Here is a 17,104-nt window from a genome sequence, read left to right as displayed (position 1 = left end):
ACTAGGGGGTGGGAATTCTGGGAAAGAAACAGCATCATGTCATCAACAGGATACATGTTCCTCCTGTTCCCTTAACATGGCTTAAAGAATATCTACCTTCCTAGCCATGTTAGCCAAGGGATTGATTGACCTGCCCAGCTAGAATACTAGGTCTTCCCCAGGTCAGAGAGTTCATTTTCTTGTCCAGAAGGTAGTAGTTTCCCCTTGATGGGCCGTTACTGCTACTGTGACACTGATGATCGGGGTACCTGGGTGGGGGCCTCCACTCTCCAGGGTTCTGGGTCTTTCACATGGGACCTAATTCCCTCTCCATAGTCCCCACGGGTGGGGGTCAGTCCAAGTTAGACATGCTTGAATCACACAGGTCTCAGGGTTGGAGCAGGGCAGAAGCCCAGGAGGGAGGCATAGTGGAGTGGAGAAAAGAGGAAACCAGGCAGGACGGAGGCCAGCCAAGAGATAATGGGATGCACATGTTTTGAAACCTGTGTGCATGGTGCCTCTACCCACTTCCCTTTTCTGAAAACTCATCAGTGATCTCAGAGGAAAACCAGGTGGCAGGAAGGACTGTGGGCCCCTGTCCAGCCTCCAGGTCACCTTCGTCTGTCCCTGTCTGCCTTTCTGTCTGCACTGCTTTTCCTCCACTCCCTTGGCTTTCACTGTGGCTTCTCCATCCTGGTAGAGACACTCTCCACAGCTCTGCTACCAGGGAGCAGAAGGCCAAGCCTAGTCCAGCCAAACCTCAGTCTGAAATTGAACATTTCCAAGTCGGCTGCCTCTCTCTTTATGGAACAGCTGACACCGCTGGGGATTCACGTCTGAGAAACTGTCATTGCTGGCCACCCAGAGTGCCTGTCGTCCAGGTGTCTACCCAGATGTGTGCTCTACAGGATTAGAGCAGCCCTGGTGCTGGAGGGGGACCACAGGTCACTGCCTCCCTCCATCCCCTTCTTCTGGAGACCTTTCTGTCAACACCTCCACAATTAGGTGGCTGCTCCAGTCCAAACTAACATGAGAGAAATGTCTGGATGCCCTCACGACTGCACAGCCATTTTGTCCACCTAGGACAGCCATGGGGCTTCCCTTGAAGAGTTCCTGCGGAGGGTCTGGAGCTTCCCTGTGGTTCTGGCTACACTCTGTCACTGAGCTTGCCAGCCCCACTGCTGCCTGCCTCAACTTCCCCAGGCCTGAGTTCTCTAAAGGACCCTTAACCACCTGAGGCTGGACATTAGACTGCCACTATACTACCCAAGGAAAGTAGGGCTCCCTTGGTCTGGCCCGGTGTACCTTTCTCTGGGCTTGCTCCTCCATTTAAGGAATGGAAACCGTGACCCTTGACCCTTGCCAACTACAGGAGAGAAATAAGTCACCATCAGAGGACTGAGAAGAAAAGTACATGTGGGGAACAGGAAGGGGACTCGTGAGAGAGGAGAGGAAGAAGGGAGAACATCCCCTTTGTACAATGAGGAGAGGAGCAGTGTGGGGGTGCAAGGTAAACTGGAGATGTTGGGGCTCTGGCCCGTACGATGCAAATGTAGACCAGCCCTCTGTAGCCTCTCTTTCTTTCTCCCAGTATAACCTGCTCCTCTTCAGGGCACGATGCAGCAGCATCCGTTGCTTTCCTCCAAGGACTCCTGTGTAAGGGGGTGAGTGGAACTGGTAAGCGAGGGGTCCGTAGACACTAATGCTCACCAAGCATTCACTGAGCCTACCGCTGGCCGCACACAGGTGGAGGCAGAGAACTCTCCTTGGCCTCAGGCTGTGATTCCTGGCAAAGGCCTGAACACAGACCATAGCAAAGAGCACAGAGGTCACAGGCACTGGTGGGCTGAGCAGGGATAATGGCTGGTGATGGATGGGCAAGTGACTCATGACCACTCTGGTGGACGAGCGGTTTTACAGGGCAGGGGTCGAGCCTTGGTGCGTGGTATAGAAAGCCTCCAGGGAAACAAGACCCAGGATAGCCTCAAGCTGGAACAGGAAGGCAGAGGCAATGATAATGGATGAAATTCTCAGCAAGAGAGTAAAGTGGACCACGATTCGCCTCTTAAAAAGTCCCTGCAGGTAGGGGCAACACACAAAGAAAGATCCAGAAAAATGCTCAGAAGGAAGCTTTAAATAGAAAATGCGGGCTGTAGCAAGGAAAAGAGAGCATTAGGGAAGGCAGTCTCTTTGCCCAAGTAAAGCTATTTCCATTAGAAAAGATGGACTAAAACCACCATTTATGAAGGGAAAGTGCCTCGGGCAGGAACAGAGCATTTTCAACAGCGCCTCCTAACTGCATGCCTCAGGGAAGCCAGTCTGCAGAGCCAAGCGCACAGGCAACCCTGCTGTGTCCAGCATCTGGGATGGGCACCCAGCAATGCCCTGGCCAGCATTATGTTTTTTAAAAATGCTTTTCAGGACATAAGTTGTAAGCTTGGTGAGGTGGCACATGCCCATAATCCCAGCACCCAGGAAGATGAGGGGTTCAAGGCCAACCTGTGGGGAGAGGCAAGTAGGGATGGTGTCTAAGTGTGTCTCTGAATAAACGACAAAGAGGCCAGTGCAGGGGTTGGGGGAGGTGACCACAGTGACCACGGGTCTGAGTGCTCAGGCTGCTCAGACAGGACGGCAGAGTGTTGGTGCTTTAGACAGTCATTAGTGACTTTATTGATAGCAAGTTCTCCAGTGGTTGGGCCACAGAAAGGAAACCATAAAGCAGTGTAATGGGTTGAGGCACTAATGGGCGGGAAGGAATGGAGACACACTTCTTCTCCTCCTTCAGTTCTTTTGCCAGTAAAGGGAGATAAGGTGAAGTAAGCAGAGGACTGAGGTTTTAGTGTTTTGAGTGTTCTGTCATCTCGTGGACAGAATGGAAAAAAAAAATCAAATATAGTTTCAGGAGCAGGGAGAGGAGAGAGCAGGGAGAGGAGGGAGAATGAGCTGATCGTAATAAACACCATGTGCCCAGCTCTGGTCGAAGCATCAGACATGCTAATTTCTTTAGCCCCAAGATAGATACTGTTATCCCATTTCACAGATGAGAATTCTGAGGCACAGAGAGGTTGGTTGACTTCCCAATGTTTGTAAATGGTAGTCTGGCTTGAGTATAGATGCTCTACTGCAAACTAAAGGGAATGGGTGTGTGAATTCAGCCTGTCTACAGCAGGAAGGAGTGTGTTTAAGAGAGAAGGGAATTCATGCCTGCTGTTAACCTGGTCAGAAGCTGTGTCTGGACCAGCGTGTCATAAGCTCTAGAGCACACCCTATTGCAGTTGTCTTGCTAAATGGTCATGTATATTATCATATTACCTTCTAAATATTTTGAAGTAGAAATTTCTGGTTTCTTTGGAAACTCAGTTATGTTTTGTGAGGCAGATACACAGGTGAGAGGATGTTTTGTTGAAGCAGATACATGAAGGAATGTGTTACTGAAGCAGATACATGAAAAGCTGTTTTGCTGAAGCAGACACAGGTGACAGGACATGTGATGTTTAGAAAGAAAGTAAATATGATCCCCACAGACAGTGGGGGGAGGCTCTGGCATTGGTTCGCCTTGCTCCACCTTGCTAGGCTTTGCTGACAAGGCTCTTGTATTGGCTTACCTTACATTGTTTTACTGATCTTCACCTGTTGTGACATCATAGAGAGTAATTCAGCCAAGAACTTGTGTTATTCCTGTGGCTTCTTGCTGCTTCCAAGGACTTGGGCTTATTGGCTGGTGGAGCCCCTTGGTTTCTTCCGGATTGAACTGCCGTTGCTGATTCATGAGTGGTGATTGCCAACTGGACTGGACTTCGGCTGCTGATTCATGTTGGTGTTTTGCTAGAGGACTAGACTTCTGATAGTGGAGATCGGAATAGCCCCCAAAGAACTACTTCTAAATGGGCCCACAACCCCCATTTCCTGTTAACCTTTCTTTTCCATGACCCCTGGTGGGTGGTGGGCTAGAAGGGAGGTTGAAGTGGTTAAGAACCATTATTAAAGTAGGCTTTGAAAATTCTAAGCCGATAATATGTATTATTGTATGCATAGGTTTGTGTGGCTGTCATCAGTCTTGCTCAGAGAAGTTTCTTTTTGCAGTGGGTGGGTAGTGGGTAATACAGAGGTGTAGAACTAACTGGTTGGAATGCTGAGGGAAAGTGACTGTCCTAAATAGGACACAGCAATGTATTACAAGTGTGTAAGGGCCAGGCTGTGGGGAGGAGCCTGTGAAATGGTACCGTTTGGACCAACATGGCCATTGTACACATGAACTCATAGTGAGTGTGGTTACTCACACAAGGCCAAAACTCCTGCATGGATGGGGTCAGGGACTCATGATGTGCCCCTGAGGAGCTACTGGCAGTTGATGGCAGCTAGGGAAGAGGAAGTAGTTTTTCTATTCCTTTTTTGTTTGTTTGTTTGGGTTTTTTGGTTTGTTTGTTTTTGTTTGTTTTTTGAGACAGGGTTTCTCTGTGTAGCCCTCGCTGTCCTGGAACTCACTCTGTAGACCAGGCTGGCCTCGAACTCAGAAATCCGCCTGCCTCTGCCTCCCAAGTGCTGGGATTCAATTCCCACATGGTGGCTCACAACCATCTGTAATGGGATCTGATGCTCTCTTCTGGTGTGTCTGAAGACAGCTCATATACATAAAATAAATAAGTAAATCTTTTTTTTTTTTTAAAGAAATAGTTTGTTTGTTTGTTTGTTTGTTTGTTTGTTTTTCCGGCATATAAGTCTCTTGCCTGCGTGTGTATCAGTGCACCATATATGTTCATTGTCTACAGAGACCAGCAGAGGGTGCCAGATCCCCTGGAACTGGAGTTAGAGATGGTTGTTAGTGGCCATCGAGTGCTGGGAATCAATTGGCTGCTTGCTCCTGCCCTCCGGATTTCTGTGGGTGCTTCCCACCAGCTGGCTCCAGCCAGAAGCCAGCTACCCAAGGAACCGGCTCTTCCCTCTGAGTTCTTTGCTGGAACAGTCAGGGCTCTTAACCCTTGAGCCATCTCTCCAGGTCCCAGAATGTCATTTCTCTTTGGGAGTGTGGTTACTGGCAGGTTACCTTTTCTCCAGTGGGAGGTCCCATCCCTGTGCACATATGGGCACCACAGATTGGATTCAGCCGGAGAAAAAGAGAATATGAAGTTGGGGACAGTGTCCAGAGGGAGTTGGGTATAAAATTACATTGTATACGTATATGAAACTCTCAATGAATAGATAAGATACTTGCATAAAAAAATGCTTATTTATTAAGCAGATATTTGTTGTTTCACTTTCTCATGTAGTATATAACATTGAGATGATATTCACATGTAAGTGCTGTAAATATATATCACTGTACCTAAGTTATGGGACTTTGGCAATTATTCTGGGATGGAGGAAAGGGTAGTATGTTTGTGGTTGTATGTGAGATAGTTATTTTAGGTGGAATGATGTCTTTGGTATAGTTTTCATTCAGAAATATCTTTAAAAAAGAATGACATAGGAAATGTGATTGTCCACTTGACAAGGGAGCCACTCTAATAAGCCAACTCTTTCTGTATCTATTGGTCCTGGGTCCAGGAGATGGCTCTTCCGTAGGCTGCTTGCCACCAACCTAAGAGTCTAAGTTCTATCCTCAGGACCTTGATGGCAGAAAGAGGGAACTGGAAGGAGATGTCCCCTGACCTCCATATGTGTTTTATGGCACATGTAAGCCCCCCCACATAATACATACATACATACATGCATGCATACATACAACATACATACATACATATATAAACAAAAATAATACATATTTAAAAAATAAATAGTACCTAGACAAACCCAACAAATAAGCTGTCTCCATTGGTTTTGCTTTGGTTTTTGGCCTCTTGGTTTTAACCATCTATCACACAGCACAAGAAACAAGGGTCCTCACACAGGCCGGGAGGGTCTCGTGTGTGCCTTTCCCTAAAATTGCCTCAGCAGAGTAACTGAGGCAAAGTGCTCACTCACCTGACAGGGCAGCCCTGGGCCGGGACATAGCAATCCTCTCTGCACCTTCCCAAGCACTCCAGCATGTGCCCCCGGGCTCAGTACTGCTGCAGCGGTGTGGGAGTTACCCCGTGGGTGACTAATGGGTGACTAGTGTGCCTGTTGCTCCTACCCCTAAGCCTAAATGACACAAAGGCACTTATCTGGGGACACAGCTTGCTGAAACTACCAAGTTCTCAGGATGTGGTCAGTGAGACAGTGACAGCATTCAACCCTGGAGAAAGGTTGCTGAGACCTCTCCTAGACCATACATGCAGAAAGAGGCACACATCCTTCAGATGAGTTCTCCCAGACACCAAAGCCGAGAGAGAGAGAGAGAGAGAGAGAGAGAGAGAGAGACCCCTAGCCCTGGGAAGGATATTGTGACACTAGGCATGATTTCCAAAAATTTATTGGAAACACAATACAAACTGACAGATAGATGGCCTCTCTTACAGACAGACAGGCCACTGGCATGGCATGGGAGAGAGCTTTCCCGAGCAGAGGCCAGCTCTGGTTAGTGCTCATGGCAAGGGGAAACCAGAGACTGGGAGGAGAGGAACAGGTAGGGGTGCACACAGAAACCAGGACATGGCTTTCTAGAGGGGAGCACAAGGCAGGGTGCTTTAGTGGGCAAACTCCTCCAAAGACGAGCAGGGTCAACGGTGAAGAAAGGCTTTCCTCACCAGAAGAATGAAAACAATCTACAAGTCCAAGCAGGCCACTCCTCTGCCTCCTTCCCCAAGGTCTTAGTGTTGCAATGGAATTGCCATGCTCCAAGAACAGAGCAACAGGGGTACCCCCGCCCCAGGGCCGCTCTTCATCAGCCTCCCCCTTCTCTCCCCTGCTGCGTCCTAAGTCATCAGGCTCCCAGGTAGTGGGGCTTCTGGCTGGAGCCAGCTGGTGGGAAGCACCCACAGAAATCCAGAGGGCTGGAGGAAGAAGCCAAGTTCTTTCTCCCCACTCTGACTCCTCATGGCTTTGGCTCCTTCGCAGTGGCCCACGGCCTCCTCACTATGTACAACTGGCCCACGCTCTCCACTCCTGCTATTCTTGCTTCAGTTCTGAACCCTAAAAACAAGTTTTGCTCTCCTGGCTGGGCCCTGAGTGATAGACACTGGGCCGTAGACAAGGCAGAACTGTGGGGGCTTCCAGCAACCTTCTTCAGTTCCCCACTTTGCACATGCTCAGTTCATCAGAGTAGTGGCAATGTGTGAGGACAGAAGGGGTGCCTAGCAGTTTCTTGGGTCCTCCCAGGGGACCTGGCATGACCTTATGCCTGCAGAGAGAGCCTGGGCTTGACTACTCTGCTCACTGATCAACTGGGACATGCCATTGACTCCCACAACAGCAACATCGCGGGCCCAGGAGGGCTGTGGTAAGAAGCTCTCTCAACACCAAGTGCTCAAAAAGGCAAAGACAAGAGACCAGGTCCCCTGGAACCTATCTTACTTACCCTGGAACATTCCTTCAGTGTTCTGGGTTTCCTAGTAATCAGGTAGAGCAAAAATGCTTAAGTTATGTGTTGGGGAGGGCGAGGCCGCAAGAGCCAGCTCTCACAAGCAAGAGGAGAAAGAACATTCTGGATACATGGGGCTCAAAATGAGCTGTGCTTTTCCCGAAGCTAACTGTGGTGCAGGCTAGGGCAGGCCTCCTGTGCCACTCCCATCCCTGCTGAGGCCCTTCCCCAGATCTCCTGGACCTGGTAGAGAGAATGAGACCTCAGCAGTCAGGGTAGCTGACTGTTAGCGTGATTAGCTGTCACTCATGATGCGCTAGGGTAGAAGAGGAGAGTAAACAGGGAGACAAGCGTTTTTCCCTGTGTTTATGTGCCACACAAACCCAGGACAGGGTCAGAGACAATTGTGTTATCCCTTCTCTTTTTTTAAGAGAATACCTATGGTGGTTTGAATAAGTGTGGCCCCATTGACGCATACGTTTGAATACTTGCACCATAGGGAGTGGCACTATTAGGAGGTGTGGCCTTGACAGAGAGAGTATGCCACTGTGGGGGCGGGCTTTGAGGTGTCCTATGCTCAAGCTATGCCCAGTGTGGCTCACAGTCTCCTCCTGCTGCCTACAGATCAAGCTGTAGAACTCTCAGCTCTTTCTCCAGCACCATGTCTGCCTGGACACTGCCATGCTTCCCACTATGATAATAGATGAAACCTCTGAACCTGTAAGCCAGCCCCAATTAAATGTTTGCCTTTATAAGGGTTGCCTTGGTCATGGTGTCTCTTCGCAGTAATAAAACCCTAACTAAGGCAATACCTCAAAGGCCAGTTGCTCCCCCCTTTGGGTCTTTTCTGATGGGGGTATTATAGTGAAATGCTAGCCACCCACACCTCTTTCATGTGGCACCACTGACCCAGGCCCCACCTGCAGGGCCTCAAGCCATGACCAAGCAGTGGTGGGGATTTGTCATAGCTGTGTAAAGGCATATGATGAAAGGGACCTCCTCCCCCAGAGAACTCTGAGAGAGGACAAGGCAGCTGATACCCTGACCAATGTCCTCAACCACATATTCCCTCCTTTCCACTACATGGAAACCAGACTTCCAGATGTCATTATTTTTGTGACAAATTTACTCTTCTTGGGATTTCAGTTCCAGCGGTGGCCACTCTGTCTTGCAACAACCTATTTGGAGTGCTTGCTATCAGCTATCCAGCTGCTTTAAGACACAGACCCCAAGGTGGTTGCAAGGTCAGACTCTTAGTCATCACAGTCCTGGGATTCTGTGCTTCACAGCTTGTCCCTGCTAATGGAGAGGTGACCACGTCCTCTGCTTAGGGAGTTACTTTGGTGACTGCAGCTAAGTGTAGAGGCTGGCAGAGGGGCCATCTGGGACGTCACTGAAGGCTGATATTCAGGGCAGTAAAATAGGCAGGTCTTCAGGGGCTCAACACAGACTCTCACAAAGATGCTGAGCTGGAAGAGCAAGGGAACACAGAGCCATCTACATAGACTTATATCTACAAATAGGATTTCCACCTTTTAGCTCACCCCCAGGCCTGACAGAGTCTACTTAAAATAAAACGGGGGGATCTGTGACACTATAGGAACCTTCCACCCAGCTACAGAGCTTTGTCAGCAGGTTTAGCTATAAGGGAAGAGGGCGTAAGCCAACAGCTTGTCACAGTGATGCACACACTTGTCACGATCAACACCTGCTCTCTGGAGAGCTCTACAGGACTGAAGGCAAACCAATCCCACCCCAGCTTCTCTCTAGTAACTAAACAGATGCTGAGAGTCACTCACAGGTTGCCCAAAGTCAAGAACCTTCTGCTCTCCAGACCCTCCTGCTCCACAGAGTGTGGGAGCAAACCCTGTACAGGATGCAAAATGGAAAGTATAATTTCCCCCAGTGAGGAAAGAAAGGCAGCCTACTGAGAAAAAGCCAAGAGACACAATAGCAAGGACAGGGAAGTACTATGAACTGCAGAAACACTGGCATATTCTGAAAGAGAATTCAGAGCTCAGAGAACTCAGAAAGATGCTGTGTCTCTCCTGTACATAATTTCATAGCATGAAACAGTAGGGTGCACACATGCAGGGCAGTGGGGCTCTGGGCTCTCAGCAGCATCCATGGCTGAGCCAGCTGCATCTAGGAACTGGGAACTGGGAAGCCAAGAGGCTAGAAGCTCCCTGCCTCAGTTCGCAGACAGGTCCACTCTGGAACAGCAAGGTCTCTGGGAAGGAAGCTAGGTGCCACTGGTCACAATGGAGTCACAGATCCAGACTGTGTGCTCCTACAGTTTCTTCCTTGCCCCTTTGGGCTTCCAAGGGGTGTACATGGAGCTCTCCCACTGAAGGGGCTGCCTCCTTTCCAGGCATGGCTGTGATCACCAGCGGGACAGTAGCAGGTCTTCAAGAACAGGATGGAGTAGGGATAGCTCAGTCTGACACACAGCAGGTAAGTTCTGGAAAAGGGAAGAAAGATCAAAGCTAAATGATTTCTAACATTGGAAGCAAACTGAGAGTCCAGAGGGTAGGGTAAGGGTGGAAGCATTCCACCAACATGGTGTCTGGCAGGGAAAGGAAGCCTCACAGTATAGTTTAGGGATAGAACAGAGGGAAAGTTCACGTAGGTCAAGAAAATGTCCAAGCATTCTTGGTGATGACACCAAAGCATCAAAGTCAAGACTTGGATGCAGGTGCAGTGGCTTCTAGTGAGGCACTGCAGCCAGGCCAGTGCCTGTGTTTGTCCACAGATCTCTCAGAACTTTCAGCTGATTCGGAGCACACGGAGCTGGGAGGAGCAGTCCACACTGCCTCCAGCGGTTGCAATCATCACGATGCTGACACTCACAGGCTCACTCTATAGGAAAGTGAGCCTTAACTCCCAGTGTCACAGGGACAGAACTGGTGCCATACCCCTCTCTTCCCCACACTGTCAACTCTGTGCATCTGGATATGTGACAGGACAGCGGATATGGCTGCCAACATTGTCACTGCTGCCTTCCATTACACAGCAGGATATGGAGGATGCTGAGACGGGATAAAATGCTCAGACATTCTCTCCCAGAATCCACTGCAGCCTAGACAGGGACAAAATGTCCACCCATACAGGCCTGGTCTATCCCGAGGGATGGAGGATGGAGCTGAGCTGGAGCATCACTTCATGAGACTTTTGAGAACATAGAAGGCATGTATGCACAGACTGATATCTAATGGGAGCTCATCAAATGTATTAAAGGCTTGAATTTAGTTCAGGAGTCAATCAACAGCTGCTTTACTGGTCCTCTTGTATGTTCTGCTTTGACAGAACCATAGGGAGATCAGAAAGGTTGAGGGCTTTGCTTAAGGTCTCGCAGTAAGGACACCACAGAGGCAAGATTTGAACTCAGATCTTAACTCAGATCAAGTTTTTTCCCGTTCCACTGAGCCTCCCATTCTCCATCCAGCCCCGTATTCTATTAACAGTCCATTAAAAGTATAATGCCTTCTTTCAATGTCGGAGTTACAAGTGTGCCAGTATTTTTCAGAAGTCTGCTCCCCACCTCTGGTGGGAATGTGGGGACTGTTATTCTGCTTGAACACAGTAAACAGGGCCATGTTTCTGATCTACCATGGCAAAGTTTTGCTAAACTTACTTGCTCAGGTTTCAGAGCAACCCTGCCCTGCTGGTGGCTCGGGATCTGGAGTCCAGGCTCATACCTGCTTTCCCCACACTGGCTCTGAGACAGGCTACTTCTCTGTAACCGAGTATCAGAGCCCCAGTTCTCACATCGGCCCTCATAAGCCTGTCACTTCACTCTTTCCCTGCCCAGACCCATTGCACTTCACTGAAGTGAGAACAACGGGCACCTTCAGAAAGGACTCCAGGTATACATCATAGCAGCAGCAGCAGCAGCAGCAGTGCCGCCTGGCCCCAGGAAAGGGTCTAAGTTCCAGGTCTCTTCCTGAGACCAGAGGCAGCCTGAGCTGTTTATCTTTTTTGCTCATGCGCAAATGCCATTTTTTTTTTTTTTTTGCTCATGCGCAAATGTGTTCATCTACTCTGGCCACTTTTGTCGTCACTAACTCCGAATCACAAGCACTTACTTTGTTTTCTGCAAAATGTTCCCTATTGGTTTGACTACTCAGAAGTACTTGAAGCCCGTGGACTTGGAGATTCTGCCCTCTGATCAACCGGTGCCACAAAAGCAATCTCTTTTACAGTTTCTAGTTGCAGGCTTCTGAGTTCATGTCCTCCCCTTCCGAAAATCAGAGAATTCACCATCCGAATCTTGGAGGCTGGAAAGCAGATGGTGAGTGAGACTATGGGTGTAAGAAAACTAGACTTGGGCCAGTGAGCTGGTTCAGGAAGTAAAGGGCACTTGCATACGAGCCTGGTGACCCGAGTTCGATCCCTAGAACCCAAGACAGTGGGAGGAGTTGTCTTGACCTTCATATGTGTGGTCGGACATGTATGTATGCATGAGTGCATAAACACACACATGTACACACACACACACACACACACACTTAGACTCAAATACTTATACACATGTCTGAAAGCTAGACTTGAGGCTAGCTAGGAGGCTGAGAGCCCAGTTTGTCCAAAGACTCCTCAAAGGGCTCAGAAAAGGATAGCAGGAATCGGAGAGGGAAGACTGAAGCAAAGGAGGTGAGTTGAAGGTGTCTGGAGAAGGAGGCCCAGAGCTCTCCCCAGCCCAGGTCCATGGGCTACTGTCTACTTCCCACCAGGTATCAAGCACAATTCAGAGATCAAATGGGTTGGTGTTCTGACCCTCTAGCCAGCCATCTTCCCAGTGAGCTTCCAGAATGCAGGCAGCTAAGAACATGCCCTCTGAGGCAGTCACAGGAAGAAGATTCTCTAGGAATCTCAGGGAGCAGACCATCAAGGTACTGGCCTCTGGAGCTGCCCAGCAACGGCTCCGACTCACCATGCCAACGTGTCGCTGTTTTTCCTGCAGTATCGCAGACTGAACCCAGGGTCTTACCCAGGCTATGCAAGCCCTCTGTCAGCCCTCAGTGTAATTGAATAAAGGTCACAAGGAGAAAAATCTCTAACACAAATGCTAGAAATCAAACATAAAAACCAAAATATTATCAGTGTCCTCTGAGAAGAGTTTACATAAGCATAAATAGCAAGATTTTATTTTCTTTCCTTCTCTTTCTTTTTTAAAACCAGGAAAACCGAGGTAGAGCGGTATGGAAGGATGGAGCCTTGCTTCCTGCAATGGTACATGAATTTATAGTAGACTAACTCTCCAGCCAATCAACTCTGGGCAAAGCATGAAAACAAACAAAAACAAACAACTGTTGGGAGGTAATGGAGAGGCTGTCGCCCGAGGACAAAGTGGGAGGGACCAAGTGACAGCTACTACTCAGCCATTGCCTTTCTTGAGAGCAATGGAAGACGGACCACTGGGGCAGGAAGCTGGGGTCTGACTCCCATGGGCCATTGGAGGAGAAGCCTAAGGCTCTCAGGTTGTCTATGGAGTTGGAAACCAAGAAGACCTTGAAAAGGAAGATGACTCGGGGCTCCTCAGACATTCTTACCCTGCCCCCCAAATCATAGGCTCATTTCTGACTGGTAAGGACAGAGGAAACTCCAAGAGTCTGGAACCATCAGGGCAGGTCAGTGGCCAGAGAGGGACAATAGTGACCATCTGTGCTGGGAAAGTATAACTTGGAGTTTAATTTCTACCACTTTATAGGGGCTGGGTCAACATGATTTTTCCACTGAAAAACCCATGAAACCAAGCAAATCCGAAAACCTCAAATCTTGAAAACAGTGGTTATCAACTTTTCCTAATGCTGCAACCCGTAATACAACTTCTCATGATGCGGTGACCCCCAGCCATAACATTATTTTAATTACTACTTCATAGCTGTCATTTTACCACTGTTATGAATCATAATGCAAACATCTGTGCTTTCTGATCACCCTCCACAGAGGTTGTGACAGATTGAGAACTGCTGCTTTAAACTAAGCCTGCACAGGATCAGTGATCAGGGCTGGAGAGATAGCTCCGTGGTTAAAGTGCTTACCACTCCTGCATGGGGATCAGAGTTTGGATCTCCAGAACTCACACAAAATGCCAGGCGGCCATGGTGGCCTGCCTGTAATCCCTGCCTTGGAATGGGGAGATGAGGATTCCCAGAGCAAGCTGGTTAGCAAGACTAGTCACAGTGGGCTGGACTGAGAGACCCCTCCTCAGTGAGGTGGAAGAGTGGTCATGATTCTCAACACCAACCTCTGCCTCCATAGCACATGCACCGGAAACTCACCACACATGCAAACATGTATGTCTATATACAAACATACTCGCAGACACATGCAAACATGCACACAGATACATGCAAGCATGCACTGGTAAGTCCCCACACATGCAAGCATGGACACAGACACATGCACCTCCTCCCCCTGCCGCATAGAAATGGAAAAAGAAATAAGGATCAAAGTGATTTTCCAGTATAACCACTTGCTAGAGTAAAGCTCAGGACATGGCAGAGGAAATGGAAGTCAGTCTCTGTAGCCTGTCATTCGCAGTGACTTGTATTTTAGGTTTCAGAGAGGAGAGACAGTAAGGTGGAACCAGTAATCAAAAGAAAAATGTCAGCAGGACATAAAGGTGAGACTAAGCTGTCAGAAGGAGCACACATGGAATCAAACTATCTGCTGCAAATATGTTAAAGAGGCTGTAGAGAAGGAGCGGAGTGGGTGCCAGTGTGGTATGCTTCATTTTTTTCAGAGACAGGGTCTCACTATAACACAAACAGGCCTTGAACTTGACATGTGTACAGACCCGCCCTGAACTCATGATCCATGAGTCTCAGACTTTGAGTGCTGGGATTACAGGTATGGCTGCCCCTGTGTTATATGTAAGAAATATAAAAGGACATGCCCTTGATTCCAGCACTTGAGAGGCAAAGGCAACCAGGTCTCTGTGAATTCACGCCAGTATCTCTTTATCTCTCCAGCCCAGTTCGGGCCAGCCAGGACTATACAGTGAGACCCTGTCTAAAAAAATAAAGAAATAAATAAAGCGATATAAAAAGACTAGATGGCCCAGCATGGCACACACCTTTGATCCCAGCCCTCAGGAGGCAGAGGCAGAGGCAGGTGGTCCTCTGTGAGTTTGAGACCAGCCAAGGCTACAGAGACCTTGTCTTAAAAATTAATTAATTAATTAGTTTATTAATTAAAATGGAATAGAATATCACTTTATGGGATTTTCAAATCTGTGATGGAGCAATGCATACTGACTTTAGAAATGCTGTTTGATTCATTTCACTTTGAATTTAATAAGAAAAGGCTCGTTTAAAAGCACAGGCCTGTGACCCCAGCATTCAGAAATCTGAGCAGGAGGATTGAGTCAGAGGCCAACCTGGGTCACATAGTGAGACTGTCTGAAAAAGAAAAAGAACACGCAAGAGGAAGAGAAAGAGGACATGAACACTTGCCTAGCATGCAGAAAGACTTGGGTTCAATCCTAAGAACTGAAAAGAACAAGAGACTCAAGCTAGGGGCTGGACTAGTTCAGTGGTCTAGCACGCATGAGGTCCTGGGTTTGATTTCTAATGGTGCAAAAACAAAGCAAACACCTACAGACAATTTTCATTATATTTTATTATTTTTAAATATTTTTTATATTTTTATAAAATTTCATCACATTTTATTAATGTGTGTGTGTGTGTGTGTGTGTGTGTGTGTGTAGGCATGTGCGTACCACAGTGCACGTGTGGAAGTCAGAGGGCACTTGTAGGAATCGGTTCTCTCCTTTCACCATGAGGGTCCCAGGGATCAAACTCGGGTCACAGGCTTGGTGGCAGCGCCTTTACCTGCTTAGCCATCGTTCTGGCCCTAAAAACAATTTTTAGAAAAGAGATGAAAAAAAAGAAAGAAAAGTGATGTGGTCATACTGATATTAGAAAACATAGATAAGAAGTATTAACACTGATAAAGAGGGTCACTTCACAGTGGTAAAAAAGACAAAAATCATATATACATTTACACACACATGTAGCAACAGAATTGAAAAATACATGAAACACAAACTGACACACTAATGGGAAGAAAGACAAATCTGATTGGAAAGTTAAGTTGAGACAGTTTTCCAGAAAGAGGAGGACCTCGGGCATGCACCTGTCAGGGGTTGTAGGATTTTGTTAACTGAGGTGAGAAGACCCGCCCACTGTGGGCGGCATCATCCCCTGGCACGGATCCCAGACTATATAATTGGAGGAAGGGGACTGAGCATTCACTTTGACCTCCATGGTGGACTGTACCCTCGAATTGTGAGCCAAAATAAACCTTTTCTCCCTTATGGTTTTGGTTTTTTTGGGGGGTGGTGGTGGTGTCAGGTATTTTAGTGAAGTAACAGAAAAAGAAACTAAGGCAGAAAGTTGTCCCCATTTCCTTGCTAGAGCTTGGGGGATCTCTGAGGAAGAGCCTTTATACAGTGGTTTCTGAGGTGGAGGTCTTTATTTACCAAAGCATCCAGATTCAAAACTGAAAGGCTGAGAAAGCTCACAAATACTGCTCCCATAAAGAACCCCGGCTCAGTTCCCTGCACATACACAGTGACTTAACCATCTGTAATTCCACGCACGTGGTGCACATATACACATGCAAGCAAAATATTCATATACATAAGAAGATAAAAGTAAATAAGCCAGGCATGGTGATATCAGCACAGTTTTCGTCCCAGCCCTTGAGAGGCAGATGCAGGTGGATCTCTGAGTTTGAGGCCAGTATGGTCTACATATCAAATTCCAGGACAGCCAGAACTACACAGAGACACCCTGCCTTAAAACAACAACAACCCCAAAATGATCCAGTACTGATATTCTGAAGGCTCCTTGGACATTTGTGCCCAATCTTTGATATTGAGTCTAACCTGGTAAAGCTTCAAAGAAACTAAACCCCTTCCCTTGTCTTCTTTGCATCTCCAACCATCTAAGCGTCTCTCAGACTTGAGGCTCAACTCTCTAGCCAGAGGTTTACTTTACCTTCAGGAAGGTTACCCTCTATGGGTCACTAAGATGGGGAAATCCAGAGACAGATTGGTTTTAAAGGCTTTGAAAAGGACACCTGCAGGTAAACAACAACACTTAACTGAAGAAGTCAGCATGGGCCCTCGCAGCTAATGGCTCCACTAACTACCATGGGCATCTGTCACTCCGAAGGACCTCCACAGGGCTGGCCTCCAGTTAGGTCTCTTGGGAACACACTAGCGTTTCCTCCAGAGATAAACAAGTGCTCTCTGGGAGAAAATGTGCTATTGGTCCAGGGATGGCCAATCTGGGATCCTTCCAGATATTCTAAAATACCAGGTTGCTGATTAGTCATGCCTGATGCACTTGGGTCTGTCTCCCTATACAACCTATACAATCTATACAACCCCTTCCCCTGCTGCTTCTTAGGCTGAGGAAGCGTCTATGGTCCTCAGTGAAGGAGTAGCCTTCAAGCCCTCTCCATACACCAGGTATCCCTCTATACTGCTTCACATTTAACAGCCCATGTGGCCCGAGCTGGGCCCCGGGGCCATGTGCACAGCAGGCAAGTACTATGTGTCACACTAACAGAAGTACCCTGGCTTCTAAATTGCTGTCTAGTCAATGAACTCCTGAACCTTCTGTCTCTATCCCCCAAGTCTGGAATTACAGGTGTGTGCCACCTCAACTGGGCTGT

General features: G+C 48.0%; 1 protein-coding gene across 3 annotated transcripts in view; it reads right to left on the bottom strand.

Moving 5' to 3' along the window:
- Positions 1 to 6,354: 6,354 nt before the first annotated feature.
- The window catches only part of Mta3 (metastasis associated 1 family member 3), a 117,190-nt gene continuing 106,440 nt past the window's right edge, over positions 6,355 to 17,104 (bottom strand). Inside the window, exons 17-18 of one of the 3 annotated variants that reach the window (XM_034513981.2) lie at positions 11,503 to 11,694; positions 6,355 to 9,878 (exon numbers count right to left, since the gene is read on the bottom strand). In XM_034513981.2, coding sequence (XP_034369872.1) covers positions 11,537 to 11,694 — 158 coding nt within the window. In that variant the 3' untranslated portion in view covers positions 6,355 to 9,878; positions 11,503 to 11,536. Of the gene's footprint in view, positions 9,879 to 11,502; positions 11,695 to 15,020; positions 15,275 to 17,104 lie in introns of those variants that run through there. The other 2 variants (XM_034513984.2, XM_034513983.2) reach the window with 2 other exon arrangements.

The sequence above is a fragment of the Arvicanthis niloticus genome, chromosome 11 (genome assembly GCF_011762505.2).
Source record: "Arvicanthis niloticus isolate mArvNil1 chromosome 11, mArvNil1.pat.X, whole genome shotgun sequence".
Classification (NCBI taxonomy): domain Eukaryota; kingdom Metazoa; phylum Chordata; class Mammalia; order Rodentia; family Muridae; genus Arvicanthis; species Arvicanthis niloticus.
This window is presented reverse-complemented; position numbering and strand designations above follow the sequence as displayed.